A 17,857-nucleotide genomic window follows, 5' to 3' on the forward strand; every position below is an offset into this window, starting at 1 on the left:
GGAGGGGACAATGTTTTCAGGTTTTTCGTGGGCTCCAAAACTTTGGGTACCTTTACTTAATCTTGATTGGTTGATACAAACTAGTAGTGTCCAACTTTTAAACTTTTGTCATTGGTTATGCATATTAAATTATCTTCCATTATCTTATCACTTATCACTTTTATCCCTATACTGAAAAGTTTATGAAAAAAGGGTAGAAAATGTAGTAAAATTACACTAGTACCCAAAGTTTTATAATTACGCTTTCTTATTCGTTGGCTAAAATACTTTTATTAAATATTGATTTGTTGGTTCATTAAGTTAAGTATCCAAATGTTTCAACCAATAGTTTTATTTACAATTTATCGTCCATTGTCTTATCCCTAATATCCCTGGGAATTGCAACTGCATGGGAAGGAAGAAAGGGTTGGTTACAGGGATAAAAAGATCAGACAATGGCCGATAAATTGATGTACATCCCCAATGATGTTGCGCACAATTACCCCTTCTATAGATTACAATTAGTAAGTAAAACGTTTGAAAACTCACTTTAAAAAGGTTGAAAAAGCAACATGTTTCAGATGGACGTACGGACTTTCTGGTTACGTATATAGAGTTGCTACGTATCCTAAATCGTACCTAACTGTTATATGATTTATCATGCAAAGTTTGAAATCTTTTTTTTTCTTTCTGAAAATATGGTATTAAGTTTGAAATCGATAGGACAATTCTAACATGTCTAAATTAATTAAAAGAGCTTGCCTTTCTGGACGTATGGAAGAACCGACTCTAATTATTAAAAAGCTTCGCTTTTTAAGATAGTTTTTACTTTAAATTTCAAATTGATCATTTAAATTACATGACATTATGACTGCTGCCATAATAACAACGCAAGAAGCTCTTTAGTGCCTATAAAAAATGACGCCATACAATACAAATAACCAATGAGAGACTAATACACATACTAAGTTACCAATGACAGGCCAGTATACATTAAAATTGACTAAAGGTAGGCCAGTATAACGTCATTATTTTATAGGAACTACACAAGAATTGACATATTACTTAGAACACTAGCAACTGCGCCCCTAGCATACAAAAAATAAACGGTAAACTAGCCTAGAACCATATAAAATCAAAAAAGGCCATACTATCGGGAAAAATGTTAATCTTTTCAGAAAACCTTACTACTTTCTATTATTTTTTTTCTTAATTTACTGATTCCTGTATCTCAAGAATGACTTTTGGTTTGAAAAATGCTTTTAATTGCGCCAAATTCTTAGGAGATAGGAAAGTGGGAAAACTTTTCACAGATTCAGTATTTAAGAGTAAACATTTTAAAAATAACTTTCATGGGCGGTTTCCCTTAAAGTTACCACTGGGGGGTACTTAAACATTCCAGGGTCTCTGTCTGATGTGCTCTAACACTGCGGGGTTACTCTCTACCCATCACAACCTAACCTAATCTGGCCAAAAGCAACAAACAAACACAAACTAATCCGCCTATCTTATTTTAAAAATCTAACCTTATGATAATATGAACCTATACTTGAAAATAATCTGAGTTCTCCTCTTACTAAATCTTACTCTATGATAAATTTATTATGAACCTATATGTGAAAATAATCACAGTTCTCCTCTTACTAAATCTTACTCATTGATAAATTTATTATGAACCTATGTTTGAAAAGAACCTCAGTTCTCCTCTTACTAAATCTTACTCTATGATAAATTTATTATGAACCTATATGTGAAAATAATCAAATTTCTCCTCTTACTAAATCTTATTTTAAGATAAATTTATTAAGAACATATATGTGAAAATAATTACAATTCTCCTCTTACTAAATCTTACTCAATAATGGATTTATTATGAACCTAAATGTGAAAACTATTACAGTTCACCTCTTACTAAATCTTACTTTATGGTAAATTTATTATGAACCTATATGTGAAAGTTCTCCTCTTACTAAATTTTACTCTATGATAAATTTATTATGAACCTATATGTAAAAATAATGTTAGTTCTCCTCTTACTAGATCTTACTCTATGATAAAATTATAAACCTATATGTGAAAATAATCATAGTTCTCCTCTTGCTAAATCTTACTCTATGATAAAATTATTTAGGACCTATATGTGAAAATATTTACAGTTCTTCTCTTATTAAATCTTACTCTATGGTAAATTTATTATGAACCTATATGTGAAAATATTTCCCTCTTATTAAATCTTATTAATCATACTTCTCCTCTTACAAAATATTACTCTATGATAAATTTATTATGAACCTATATGTGAAAATAATTACAGCCCAAGGCAAATTTTATTCTTCAACTTATTCAATATTCATATGTGAGATGTTTGTATAACAAGGATGACACATCCATAAAAGCTGAGCTATTAAACGGTAGGACAAACGATCATTATCACTTTTAGATTATCAGAACTGAATAAGCAGAACATTATACCATAAGTCTAATCAAATTTGTGATTAAATTTGTTGCAACACTTCTTAAATACAGGATACTGTTTAAGGACATACCTACATTTATTAGGATTTGATTATATAGATGAGTACGGTCTTTCTTGTAACGATTATAGAGTTGCTACGCTTCCTATATCATACCTAACTGTTAAAGGAATCATGATGGGGAGGGTAACTCTCACATCAATTGGCCCTAGAGGCTTCGATTACGCTTTCAAAACTATCTCTAATAGTTACAGGAATCCTCAAACAATATTTAGATTATATTGAACAATTCTATTATGCCTCAAATTTCCAGCATTTCGTTACGGACGGACAATCACTAAATGTAGAAGATCTTTGAAATATATAGACAGACAGGTATTTCTGTTATTCGCGGTCATAGCTTAGTGGTAATCTTTGCGGTTTTTATGTATCTATCTATTTATCTAGCTATCTCTTTATTTTATCTATCTTTCTTTCTATCTTTTCTCTCTAACTAGTATACTTATGCTCAAAGTTTTATAACGTTTTCTTATTAGTTGGCTTAACAACTTTGGGAACTTTTCTTTAATTTTGCTTGTTTATTTTATTTAGTTAGTGTATAAACTTTTCAACCACAAATTGTAATCTGTAGTAGGGGTAGTTTTATGCACCATCATAGTACAATGTAATTCAAATTCATAGGCCATTGTCTTATCCCTTTAGATCCCTTCTTTTTAGAAGCAAAGCTACTTTATAACTCACTTTTTCTCTATGATCATAATTCTAATTCATAGTATGGGAAACCTAATGAGAAAGTAGTTATTTCTCGCATCGTATAATAAACAGCTTTCCGCGGATATAAAAATGTATTGAAAATTGAAAGATTAAAACCAGCTTTATATTCGTAATAATCTGTATTTAATACTATGCTACACATAATTTTTCAGTGTGGCTGAAAAAAACATTAACCGATTCAGTCGCTCAATATTTGGTAACTAGATCATGTGAAAATAAAGAGAAATTAAATGTTTAAAAACTCAGGTTTAAATGAACAAGGACAATTATATCATTGATTCTAATAGAAGCTTGATAAAAACAATTTGTTAAAATAAATGTCAAAATAAAAAATTAAGATTCATTAGCTAGCCTCTACAAGCTGAAGGCTAAGGCTAACAAAGCTGTTATTGATTTTACGATTTTTATTTTATTATTGTCTGTCATACTTTATGCTATACATGACTTTTCAGAATGGCTGAGGACCCGTTCCTATCCAGCGTATGTAATCGGTTTCGATCGAAGCCATACTATAAAAGTTTTTTACATTTTAAAGGAGGACAACATCAGACAGACAAACGAACATTGACAAATATAATGAAACCGACACATTCAATATTCTTCAATATCTAGAAGTCTTAACCAGAGAGAGAGAGAGAGGGGACAATGGGCTGTTTATTACACTAGTCCTCAAAGTTTTATAACAACATTTTCTTATTCGTCGGCTTAACAACTTTGAGGACTTTTAGTAAATCATGATTGGTTGGTTTATTAAGTTGAGTGTTCAAACGATTCAACCACTATTTTTATGCCACAGAATGGGTTATTTTGTGTCTCATTATTTTGTGTCTCATTATTGGGTATGCAATTTATCGGCCATTGTCTTATCCCTTTAGATCCCTAAATCTAAAACAACATTCAGTGTAAATTTATCCCATAATTGATTAAATACAAGATTAATTAATACGGACACACTTATATATTAAGAATTAATTATAGAAATGCTTCGCTCTTAACAAAATGACTTATCGTTCCAGAAATCAATATAAAAGAAATTAGATAGATAGCTTATCAATTTGATACATGATAATTAGGTAGAGAGTTTTAGCTACCTCTTACAGGAATCATCATTTCAAGTTTAAAATTAATAGAACAATTCTAATCTGCCTAAATTAACGATAGGAACTACGGACGTACGGACCAATATTTTTTTTTTTAAAGTGAGTTATGGAGTTGCAACGTGTAAATTTTGAAAATAATTAGATGTCAATTTGAAGTAGCATTTTCTATATCATAAGAAGTTCACCGTAATTGTTTATACAATGACGCTAAGAATTTTTGTAGCGCAGCTATTATTTTGATAATTAGCAGCTATACCCCAAGAGGCCTCTGGGAGAAATTAATGAGGGGAGGGGGGTGGGAGTTTAATTCAATAACTCATTTTTTATTTTAGATTTAAAAGAAAATATTAATTTCAGTTTTTAATTAAATTTTGATAATTTTTTCTATTGGCGATTTATTCTAGGTGGGTGTTTGCACCCTTCCCCATAACTTTTCCAGAATCTATGAGAAGTTACACTGTAAAGGAGAACCCGATCGGTTGATCGGTTAGCAAGATCCTTCGTTACAGACAAACAGACAGACAAACATTGAAGGATTGTGATCAGTCTGTACGTTCAAAACGTAAATTTAGACATGATATAAGAATCATCCGACTTTTTAAAATCATTGCATTGCATGAGGATTCCTCTAACAATAACGTTTTCTAATTCATTGGCTTAACAATTTTGATTGGTTGGTCAATTAAGTTGAGTATTCAAACGTTTCAACCACTAATTTTGATCTACACAAGGTGTAATTTTGTTTATCGTTATTGGGGATGTTCATTCATTTATCAGCCATTATCTTATCCTTTTAGATCCCTAAAATTTGACTGTTTTATAAAAACATATTCTACTAAGTAACTACCATTTATTATTAGCTACAATAAAGTTATAAACGCCTTAGTTTCTTATATAGATACTCCTTTTTTAGAACGTAGCTTTTATATGTTTATTGTCGTCGGTCCATCTGTTAGAATCTATTTTAATGCATAATGGTTATTGTAACGGTTAAGTAGAATTTATAGAGAATATCAACTATATAATCGTTATTCGTTAGTATAAAGGCCTTTTCTATAATTAGGTCGAGTCCGCCCGTCTGTGCGTCTGTGTTTAACGGATAGCTTTTGTAGATGATATAGAAATGTTAGAATTGTTCTTTTGATTTCAAACTCATATTTCTATAGGATATGTATAAAGTAAATACTTATGAAGTTATGATTTAAATTAAGATTATATCATATTATATTATAATTTTTTTGTAGCTTCTTAACCTTTGGAAAAAATCTGTTTTTCCATACATGTCCATTCTATTTTGCTGTAATAAAACATATACACAAAAAAATAAATAGATAGAAACAATAAAAACTTAAGGGATAAGACAATGGTCGATAACTTGATATAACACCCTGATTGGTTGAAAACTTTGGACACTGCCAACTGTTGTATTAACCAAACAAGATTAATTAATAGTGTCCAAAGTTTTTAAGCACACAAATAAGAGAAGGTGATTGAAAAACTTTGGGTACGAATTTAATTTACATGCGAATGTCCCCTCCCTCCCTGCAAAAAAATTAATACGGTAGATGCGTAAAACCCAAAGTAGATTGTAAACAACGATGACCATAAACAACTTTTCGTAGCCGAAAGAAATAAACAAGGATGACATCATCCATAAGTAGCGAATCATAAAGAAACCATGGATGGGCAAACGGATAAGTGAGTTATACGTTTATGTTCACTTTCAGAATCCATAAAAATTGAGGGAGAAAGAGAGAAAAGAACAAAATGAATTATAGAATAAAATAAAATCTTCATATTAAATACGTCTTTTGTAGGGTAATGGGGTTTCTGTACAAAAAAAAAAACAGCTTTCTACCTTGAATAGCAGCCAAGAAAATCACATTTACCCCACAGCGTAACATACTGACGTATTGAAGGGCAGACTGACGGACAGACAGACAGATAAAGTGAATTACAAAGTAGCTAGATCACTATTAAAAATGAAGAATAAACCATTAATTTGTTAAATCAAATAAACTTTATAACTATGGAGGGAAGGGACACTGGAATGTAAATTACACTGGTACCCAAAGTTTTATACCCAGACTAACCTAACTACCCTTTTCTTATTAGGAAAGCTAACTTATATTATAAGATTTTATCCTCCCAAATTTATTTTAAAATTTTAACTAGGGGAAGGCTGTTTTATCTTTTACAGTTGCAAAGAAAAAGGAAGAGTTATGTCTTCAAAACCGATTAATATCCACTGGATTTGAATCGGTTCTCTGCCATAATGAAAAGTCAAGTATCGCATCGTATTATATCCAGTTTTCTACGAATTTAAAAATTAACAATCATGATATTATAACCAGATTTGTTAGTCCGTGCCTTTTGCAAGTCGGGCATTGAATTTTTATTGGTTGGTTTGTTAAGTTGTAAGTCCAAACGTTTCAACAACTAATTTTAATCTACAGAAGGAAAAATTTTGCGTATCATCAATTTATTAGCCATTGTCTTATCCATTAAGATACCTGAATAGTTTGAAGGTATTGAAACCAACAAATCAAAATTTTAGTAGAATTACCCAAAGTTTTTAAGCCAACGTATCTTATAAACTTTGGGTACCAGTGTAATTTCCCACTCTAGTAATAATATATCAGCAGTTATTAACCCTTTTATAATAAACAAAAAAGGTAAATTTTTAAGGATTTAAACACATCACTTTATCCGTGAACAATTTGTAAGTTGTATCATGCAATGTTTTAAACATGCGGGAGGGATAGGAATTCTGAAAAAAAGAAAACATGACCTAATAAATCGAGAGATTTAAATGGATAAGACAATGGCTGATAAATCGATGTACATCCCCAATGATGACACACAAATTCTGTAGATTAAAATTAGTAGTTTAAACGTTTCAACACTCAACTTAATAAACCAACCAATCAAAATTTAGTATAAGTCTCCAAATCTTTTAAGCCAACGAATAAGAAAACATTATTGTAAAACTTTGGGGACTAGTGTTATAAACAGAACTTTGTCCCCTCTCTCTCTCTCTTTAATGAATCCGTCCTAAAGTCAGTTTGATAAAACATTTTTTATCAAATTTTCTATCAATAATTTTAATCTACAATAGGGGTAATTTTGTTTATCATCATAGAGGATTGTACATCAATTTATCATCCTTTGTCTTCTCCCTCAAGATCCCTGAAATAATTAGAAATCTAAATATTTTTTCTTGAGAATTTTGATTCATATTCGATATGTAGTAAGGTTTAGTCAGGTCTATATGAGTTATCCTACAGAAATGAATAGACAATACGTGGTTGGTTCATTAAGTTGAGAGTCTAAACGTTTCGAACCAATAATTGTAATCTACAGAAATTTTGTGTATTATCATTGGGAATGTACATCAATTTATTTATAGTAATTGTCTTATCCCTTTAGATGGGGAGAATCAATAATTCAGCCAGCTACAAGTTATATTTATTAGAGTACATGATAATCTGGTGTAAGATCCAAGTAATAATAAATCCATTATTATATGAGTAATATTTATTCTTTAATATCAAAGAAATTAAACAATATATTAAAAGTTTTCTTTCTTAGAATTTGATTATAGAAATATTTCCTTTTTAATTTATCCATTAAAGCAGGGATCTTAAGGGATAAGACAATTAATGATAAATTGATTTACATCCCCAATTTAAACAAAATTATCCCCCCTTTGGATTTAAATTATTGGTTAAAATGTTTGGAATAAACTAATCAAAACTAAATTTTAATGTTATATATCTATCTATCTAATTCTATATAACTACCTTTTCTATCTATCTATCTATCTATCTCTATCAAAGTAATAAGTATCAAAAGCTAAACTTTAATATGTATTTTATTGTATATTACATAAATGGACATATTATTACTTGGATATTGCACCAGATTTTCATGTACTCTAATAAGTAAAACTTGCAGCTTGCTAGAATAAAGATACCTCCCATCCATCCCATTCCCTTGTCTCCTAATGGAGGAACGAACTGGCCAATAAATAAGGACCATTTTAGCAACCTAAATTGACGACAACTTTTCCCCTGTCAATATATCCACGTATATATTATAATCATTTTTACGTTTTGAGCGCTAAATTTACCCCCTTCCTTCTCTTATGTAACTAGATACTCATCTTTCACACACACACACACACACACACCCCGACCAAACCCAATGGCTTTCGGCGCACACACACACTCAAATACACCGGCCCGGCCTCTGATTAGTCGGAGTCGAGAAAGCCAGGCTCTGATTGGACGCAGATAAAATCTCTCGCCGCTGATTGGTCGAAAGTTGTTCTTAGTGTGCATTCAAAGTATGTGTGTGTGTGTGTTTGTGTTTGTGTGTGTGTGGTTATAAGTGGCTTTCCTCTTTAAAATGTAATGGAGGTCCCAAGATCAAATTTTTCCCCTACCTTCGCTTCATAAAAAACAAGGATGGCAACATTCCAAAAAAAGAAATTCATAAAAAAATTAAAATTGACCTATCCTTTTATATTAGTAGTAAGGTTTTTTGTCTGAGGCTTACAATTTATATAACTATACTAAATCTCAGGAATCTAAAGGAATAAGACAATGGCCGATAAATTGGTTTACATCTCCAATGATAATAAACAAAATTAACCCTTCTGTAGATTAAATTAATGAGCCATCCAATCAAAATTCATTTAAGTTCCCAAAGTTGTTGAGCCAACAAATAAGAAAACATTATTATAAAACTTTAGAGACTAGTATAATAAACAGCCCATTGTCCAAACTCTTTAAGTCGTAAACGAACAAACAATCAGACAAACAGTCGAACAACTATCAAGCAGTATAGAGTAGCTATGCTACAAGAAAAAATACCTTTTTTGCAAGATAGACAGAGATTAAGAAGATTTGCCTAAATATCCCTTGATTAGCTATCTTTTTTGCTATCTTTCTAGCTTCCCCCCCCCCTTAAAAAAGGGGTTTACAAATTTCCTCTTAATCAATGTCAAAAAGTTATTTTACATGTTTAGACAAATTAGAATCTTAAGACATATTGAAGAAAAAATATCGAAACTATTCTCTATAATTCACTGTGTCTGTCAGTTAGTACGTTCGTCTGTTCATCAGTACGTAACGCTATATAAGAGAAAAGTAATTTTTCAGGCATTTACACTAATCTCTTCTTATATGTTAACTGAAAATCCTTTTCTGTTTTAAAATCATCTAAAGATATAAATCTTGAAATGATATGAAGCTTCCCTAAATTGGAGAATCCAATCGGTTCAGTAGCCATAAAAACCTTTAGAATAGGATAGGATATCTAAATTTATGCTAAGAAAGGCATATTTAACTAGGAATATCTACCAGAGAGGGAGGGGTCAATCCTATTTCAATTGATTTACATCCCCTTCTTTCCCCTCAGAAAAGATATTATAATAAACTAAAGTTTATTGTAATGATTTAAACTACTGAAAAACAAATAAAAATAAGCTTTATAAAAGGATAGAGGTATATTATCTAAAACTTTATGAGAGAAAGGCTACTAGAGAGAGAGAGAGAATATAATGAGATAAATTAGTTTGGGGACCTTATCCCCCCCCCCTTCACCTTATTCCCTCATGGTACTTAATTAAAGGGAACGGGGGAATTTGAGCCACTCTTAGAGAAAAAGTCAAAATAAGAAAAAAGGAGACAATTTTTCTCCATACCCCTATCCCTAACCCCCCCCCCTTTTAGAAGCCTTCCTTTTTAATGATTAATTTCATCGCTTTCTTTCTTTACCCCATGCCCCTCCCCCCCTCGCCTTTGTTTTAGCCCCCCCCCCCTCGTCCTAGACTCATGACTTTGAAGGGAGGTGGGGAATGCCCCCCCCCACACACATACACTCTCCGGCGAGTGTGTGTGTGTTATAGAGGATTTTCTATATCAGTAAGTGAGCTACTAACCATGTTTAACAAAGTATCATGAAATGCGATTTTATATAGAAATTATATAGAATTTTTCATATATATAATAGTGTGTGTGTTCATTTACATCAAAATGTTATTAAGCGGTGTATAAATAGAACTGCGGCGCTTATCAATTAATACTCCCAGCCGCCGCACGCCGCTTATTTTTCTGTTCATAATATGATTAGCGCAGATATAGTTTCGATTCACGAGCCAAACTCGGGATTTTCGCCGGGCCATCACCATTTGAATCACGGGCCGCACTCGCAGCATTCGGCGGCTGCGGCCGCCGCAGCCGCGGCACATTTAAACCTAAGCAACCACTTTAGCCATCCGCAGTTCTATCCGCCGTCCGCGGCCGCGGCTACAGTGAGTAATTTGAACGGCGGAGTGAACGCAACCGCCAAAATGAACATTAACGTGAGTCCCAATCCGTTGGGCACGGTTTACGCCACGAAAAGGCGGCGAAGGTCGAATAAAAGGTAAGGCGATGTTTTTCAAGAAGAAAAAAATAAATTAGAAGCTTTTCTGAAAAAGCCCAAAGCTTCAAGTTCAGCTGCTTTAGAGTTCTTTTGTTACAAACCTTAATATCTTTACTCTGGATATATATAAAAATGTCTTTTCGTTAAAAAAAACTATAGAAAAAAAGTGAAAAGCATAAGAATCATTTTAGCTTTAAATAAAAGTTTTCTTAATAATACAAATTTGAAAATTAAAAATTAACTAAATTATTTCTAACTTTTTAAGCATAAAAAACTATTTAGCTTAAAAAAAAGTATTTCTTAATAATACTAATTTGAAAATTAAAAATTAACTAAATTATTTCTAACTTTATAAGCATAAGAATAAAGAAACTATTTAGCTTTAAAAAAAGTTTTTCATAATAATACAAATTTGTGAAAATTATAATGAACTAAATTAGCAAGAAGTGTTTAAATATGTTTAATCAATTCTTAATCAATCAAAATAAAAAACAGTAAAATGGTTTTAAATATAAATGGCAAAACTATTTTAATAAAAAAATCGCTAAATCTTAATCTACAAATTCAGTTTGGTTTGATTTTAAAAACAAATTAAGTTAGAATTCTTAACCCAATTTAAAAGGAAAAAGTCTACTTTATCATTCCGAAATATATTTCAAGTAAAAAATACTCATTATCAATCGCATCTCTTGTAGAAGTGAATTAAGCAATATTATTTGGTTTAATTTTATATTTCAATCTGCTTTTAAAATTTTATCCAATTAAATGAAATGCTTAAAAAAGATTAATGAAAAATTCTATGTAAAAATTAGTTATTTGAATTCGACTTTTGTAAATTTAGTTTTTATGACTTGTATGAATACGAGAAAAAATTATATTTTATTAAAGAAGTTGTATCAACTTTTTTGCTTTTTATTTAAGATAGCTAGCCGGTCCTTTCAGTAAGTAGTAGATGTAAAATTTTTCATAGAATTCAGATATGCAATCGGTTTTTTTGTAGACCTCTTATTTTTTAAGTAATTTAAGTTTTTTTAAAAAATAATTAAGTCGGTTTTAAGGTACTAAAACGCAACAAAATAAAAGAAGAAAATAGCCAGTATAAACAAAAATAGTAAGATCTTTAATTTGACACCTTACTTTTAAAATTCTGTTGAGTAATTGTTGAAAAAATCTATTTTTTTAACCTCGGTTTAATCAAAACATTAAACCTAAATATTTTCTCATACAGACATAAAAAATATGGGTTCATATATACCATTAGAATGAGAAAAATAATATGAATCCATTGTAAGCAAAATTGAAAAAGTTTAAAAAAATTGTAATAAAAAATAGAAAAAATAAAAAAGTTATTTTAAGAATTGTAACTACTAAACTAGCCAATCACAAATCGCTAAAATTGACAAATCGGGAAGCTTAATCTATAAAATTAACCTATAGAATTGCCAGAAAAAAAGGAGAACGTTCATACAATATATACAATAGATACTACAATAAATATAGTGATATTAAAGAACATGTAAAGAATGAAAAATTATGAACAAATATGCATCAGTCTGTTTATAAACTTCAAAACAATGCAGTTAAAAATACATTATTGTCTCTTGTGTTTAAAAAATATCTGCTACATTGCATTGTCTTTTGTTTAGGTTTTTTTCAGGTTTGGTTTAAGCTAACCCTTTAAAGCCGAAAATTATGATTCTTAAAATAAACTTATTTTTTTATTATAGTTTTATAAAACTTTTTCAATTTTGCTTAGAATAGATTCGTAATATTTTTCTGATTCTAAAGGTATATATGAACCCATGTTTTTTATGTCTGTTTGAGAAAATATTTAGGTCTAAAGTTTTTATTAAACCGAGGTTAAAAAAATAGATTTTTTCAATAATTACTCAACAGAATTTTAAAAGTAAGGTGTCAAATTAAAGATCTTACTATTTTTGTTCATACTGGCCATTTTCTTCTTTTATTTTGTTGCGTTTTAGTACCTTAAAACCGACTTAATTATTTTTTAAAAAAACTTAAATTACTTAAAAAATAAGAGGTCTACAAAAAACCAATTGCATATCTGAATTCTATGAAAAATTTTACATCTACTACTTACTGAAAGGACCGGCTAGCTATCTTAAATAAAAAGCAAAAAAGTTGATACAACTTCTTTAAAAATTTCAGAATTTTGAATTTACCATGAAAGAATTTTCTTTTTATAATTTTCTAATTTTTTTTACTGAACTTTATTTTTAAACAAAATTACTCCTTCTGTAGAATCAACTTAAATCATTGATGAAGAAGTTTGGACACTGCAATTTTGAGCAAACCATTTAAGATTCAATAAACCTAGCCTATGAGAAAACTTTGGGTACTAGTATAGTTTAATGACCCTTCCCTCCCTTTGTTTAAACCATCTTGAAAATAACAAAATTTGTGACAATTAATTAATCCCCCAAAACCACCCAAAAATCGCCACAAATTAAAAAAAAAACTAATATAGTGTGATTTAATTATTTAGTATGGGGGGGGGGGGGGAATTTCATGACAAGAGAATACCATTTTCTTGAATCAACAACTATTGGGGCATTTATTTTCCTCCAGGGAACTAAAGGGATAAGACAATGGCCGATGAATTGATATACATCCTCAATAATGTTACACATATTTACCTAATTACAATTAGTGGTTAAAACGCTAGGACACTCAACTTAATGAACCAACAAATCAAAATTCAAAAAAATCGCAAAAGTTGTTAGGTCAACGAACAAAAAACATTATTATAAAACTTTGGGGACTAGTGTAATAAACAGCCCAATGTCCCCTCCCTCCCTGGTTTCCCCTCTAGTTGTTGTATGTTGTTGAATCACGATTCTTTTAAAGCAGAATCACGATATGGTATAGTAGTTAGTTATACCTTTTAAAAAATCTACCAGTAGTTTACAAAACCTCTTCAGATAAACTTTAAATTCTTAACAAGGATGACAACATCCATAAGTAGCTAAGTAAATTAATAGTTATTTGTTAGACACAGCTTTCCGCGGAAAGTAAAATGAAATGTTAACGGATTCATATATAAGTAGCTAAGGGAATTAATAGTTATTTATCGTATCGTATTTTAGACAGCTTTTCGCGGATAGTTTAATGAAAAGTCATAAGATTTTTTTTATTCTTAGAAATTTTCATACATGCTTTTTCTGTATGGCTTAAATCTGGCTCTAATCCAGCGGATATTAATCGGTTTCGAAGTTAAATTCCAACAATTTTTTTATTATAAAAAAGCTTCGCTTCAAAATTGTGAAATGAATTAATTATTAATTAATTTGACCAAAATACAGTGATTATAAAAAAGTTAATAAAAAAGTGAAAAACCATGAAATATAATTTAAATGGAATAATCCCTTTAACCGACAAGGAAGCCCCTTTTTCCCCCTGTGGGGTGCTATAGCTATTTGTTTTATTTAACCTTACCTAACCTAAAAATGCAAAAAAATATGAAATTTAAATAAATTGTGATACACTTTTCGTTAAAGTTATTGAAAAGGTAAAAAAAGTTCTAGATTATAAAAGAAAATGATGTATAAATATTATGATTATATCTAACAATTTTTTTGTCAAAAAAATATAAATATGCTTAATTGGACTATTTACATGCCTAAATTATCGATAAGAGCAATTCGTTACTGACGGATGTGCGTACAAATTTACTCTAATTATAGAAAAGCTTTGCTTTTAAGAAATGGCAACATCAAATCGGCTTTCGTTGAATCAAAGAAAGCTATAGAAAAAAATATTTGAAGATTAAAAAACAATGTTTTGAATTATTTTGTCTGTCCGACTTGTTTTTTAATTTCAAGAGTTTTCACAAAATAATAAAAATTTTCCTATTACATAAAGTAGTAAGGTTTTAGTTTTGTGTCCAGTAAATCTCATTGAACCATTATAGGGAGCTTTACATAGGTCCCGGGAGGTTTAAGGCTATTTTATTTTTAAAGTAAAGTCTTGGGATGGTTTTATTCAGTAATATTCCCAAAACATAATGGACAATTTTGTTTGTTATCAATGGGTGTGTATAATTATATAAATTTATCTTCCATTGTCTTACCCCTTAAGATCCCTTGTGAAACCATCTAAAATTGACTGTTACATAACCCACTTTTCCATAAAATGTGTATGATTATGATTTTTGCTAAAACACAGGGATCTAAAGGGATAAGACAATGGCCGATAAATTGATGCACATCCTTGATGATGATACCCTCTGTATAGAATACATTTAGTGGTTAAAACGTTTGGATACTTAACCTGATGAACCTACCAATTCAAATTCAATAAAAGTCCGCAAAGTTTTTGAACTACAAATAAGAAAACGTTATTATAAAACTTTGGGGACTAGTATAATATAAAGCCCAATGTCCCCTCACTCTCTGTCTAAAACAACATACTGCAAACTACATAAAACATATAATAATATATGTAGAGTGTACTATGCTTTACGCAAAAAAAGTTAATTGTTTCATATCAAAAGAAATCCTAGGGATAAGACAATGGCCGATAAATTGATGTACATCCCAAATGATGATACTCAAAATAACCCCTTCTGTATATTAAAATTAGTGCTTGAAACGTTTGAACACTCAACTTAATGTACTGAACAATCAAAAATCACCAAAGTCCCCAACGAATAAGAAAACGTCATCATACAAATTTTGAGACTAGTGTAAATACAGCCCATTGTTCCCTCTCTCTTGGTTATTTTGTGCTTTTGTAATAATTTGCGAAGGAAAGTGCTTTAGATTATATGAAATAAGACTTTTTGCAAAAGTGATATAACATCATAATATGCCCCCTTTCTTTTTAGTTACTAGTAAGATTTTAGAATTTATAAAGAAATTTATCTTAAAAGTTATTTTCATTTAATATACAGAATTGATAGAGTAAAAAGAATGACAACATTTGTAAGTTTTGAAAACAGGTCAAACAGTTAAAGTCAGTTATATATAAGATGTTCAGTAATCATAAATAATGTATATATTTTAGAAAATCACGGAACCTATCTATGTTAAGAAATATTTATGACTTTTGTAGCCTGACCGACCTAGAAAATTATATATAAGTGGTCATTGGTGTCTTATTACATTAAATAGACGCCGAGAAAATAACATATTACCCATAGTTTTACAGACTGCTTTCCCAAAACATTTAAAATTCTATATTTTGCATGATTATTCTTATAGTGAGGGGTCATTTTTGGAGATATAGGGGGTGGGGGGGGGGGGGGGTTAGACAACACACAATTTTATATAATATTCGTTTATACAAAACAGAAATATATTTACATAAAATAGCATTGATTGAAAGTGGCTCTTTATTTGAAAACCACCCCACGACTTAAATTTACAATTAAAATAGCCTAAATCAATCTCTGGACCTTTGTGAAGCTTTCCTAAAATGGAAAACATAAACCTAGTTAATTGAATATTTTTGTTAAATCAACAGCTAATGTCTTTCGAAATAGCTTAAAACCATAGTTCTAAGCTATAGACAGATAGACATTGTCTGGAGTTTTTTTTTCAAACCCTAAGAATAGCCTAAACCTATTAGATCCAGCGGTTAACGTTTGTATAATTGACTAATAATGTCCTCCAAGACAATGGCCGATAAATTGATGTACATCCCCAATAAGGATACACAAAATTTCCCCTTCTGTAGATTACAATTATTGAACCAACCAATCAAAACTCAATAAATGTCCCCAAAAGTGTCAACAATATGAAACCGTTATTATAAAACTTTGAGGACTAGTGTAAGTGACTCTCCCTCATAAAAAATAGCCTAAAACCTTGTTTAGCAGTTTTACGGGAGCATATTTGTAGTCCAACTCAGCAAGTCTTGATGTAATTGTCTTCTCAGAGACCCAATGGGTCCAGCGGTTGTTGATGCTGTACATCTGGTAGAATATAAAATAGCCTTAAACCTTGTTTAGCAGTTTTACGGTCACATATTTATATTCCAACTCAGCAAGTCTTGATATAATTGTCTTCTCAGAACTAAACTCGCCTCTATGCCAAATTTTATAAAACTATTTTTTTTTCTTCTGAAACTGGTTTTCTTCTCAGGAAGGAAGGGGATGTTGGAGTGTATATTGTACTGGTACCCAAAGTTTTTCTTACATTTGGTGAATTAAATATTTTGGGTATTTGATTGGTTGTTTCATACAAGCAGTGACTCAACTTATATACAGAAGGGGTAATTTTGTATATCATCATTAGGGATATACATAAATTTATCGTCTATTGTCTTATCCCTTAAGATCCCTGAGTTTCTTTCTCTGTAACAATTTTTGTGTCTGTCTTCAGGGATCTTAAGGAATAAGACAATGGACGATAATAAGATTACATCCCCAATGATGAGATACAAAATCACCCCTTCTGTACATTTTTTACTATTGATGATCAACCAAGATTTGATAAAAAGTACCCAAAATTTTTGAGACAACGCATTAGAGGAAATGTTTATAAAACTTTGGGTACCAATATAATTTACAGTCCAATGTCCCCTCCATCCCTGGTATATTTTACTCTATTTAACCATCTCTCTCTCTCTCTCTTTCTCTCTGTGTTTTCTCTATATAATTCTTAGAAAATTCTACAACTATGTTTTTTGTTGTTCTTTTCATTTTAATAAGTATTTTATTTGATTCATAGTAGTTTTTTTTTCATATTACACTTAATTACATTTTTAAAGTATATCTTGGATGATTTTAATCTATCTAGATGCTGTGCCCCTAACATCTAGAGGCACTATATTCTAAGCAGTAGTGAAGGGCAGAAAATAGCTTAAAACCATCCCAATTCCTATATCTATCTATCTATCTATCTATCTATCTATCTATCTATCTATCTATCTATCTATCTATCTATCTATCTATCTATCTATCTATCTATCTATCTATATATCTATCTATCTATCTATCTATCTATCTATCTATCTATCTATCTATCTATCTATCTATCTATCTATCTATCTATCTATCTATCTATCTATCTATCTATCTATCTATCTATCTATCTATCTATCTATCTATCTATCTATCTATCTATCTATCTATCT

At 30.3% G+C, this 17,857-nt stretch overlaps 1 protein-coding gene across 1 annotated transcript in view; it reads left to right on the forward strand.

The window, feature by feature from the left end:
• The first annotated feature begins 10,260 nt into the window (after nucleotides 1–10,260).
• LOC145335327 (uncharacterized) overlaps nucleotides 10,261–17,857 on the forward strand; it is a 51,886-nt gene continuing 44,289 nt past the window's right edge. Inside the window, exon 1 of the mRNA XM_080181062.1 lies at nucleotides 10,261–10,759. Coding sequence (XP_080037188.1) covers nucleotides 10,458–10,759 — 302 coding nt within the window. The 5' untranslated portion in view covers nucleotides 10,261–10,457. The remainder of the gene's footprint in view (nucleotides 10,760–17,857) is intronic.

Source organism: Acartia tonsa, chromosome 13, assembly GCF_053477335.1.
Source record: "Acartia tonsa isolate MP-2025a chromosome 13, ASM5347733v1, whole genome shotgun sequence".
NCBI lineage: Eukaryota > Metazoa > Arthropoda > Copepoda > Calanoida > Acartiidae > Acartia > Acartia tonsa.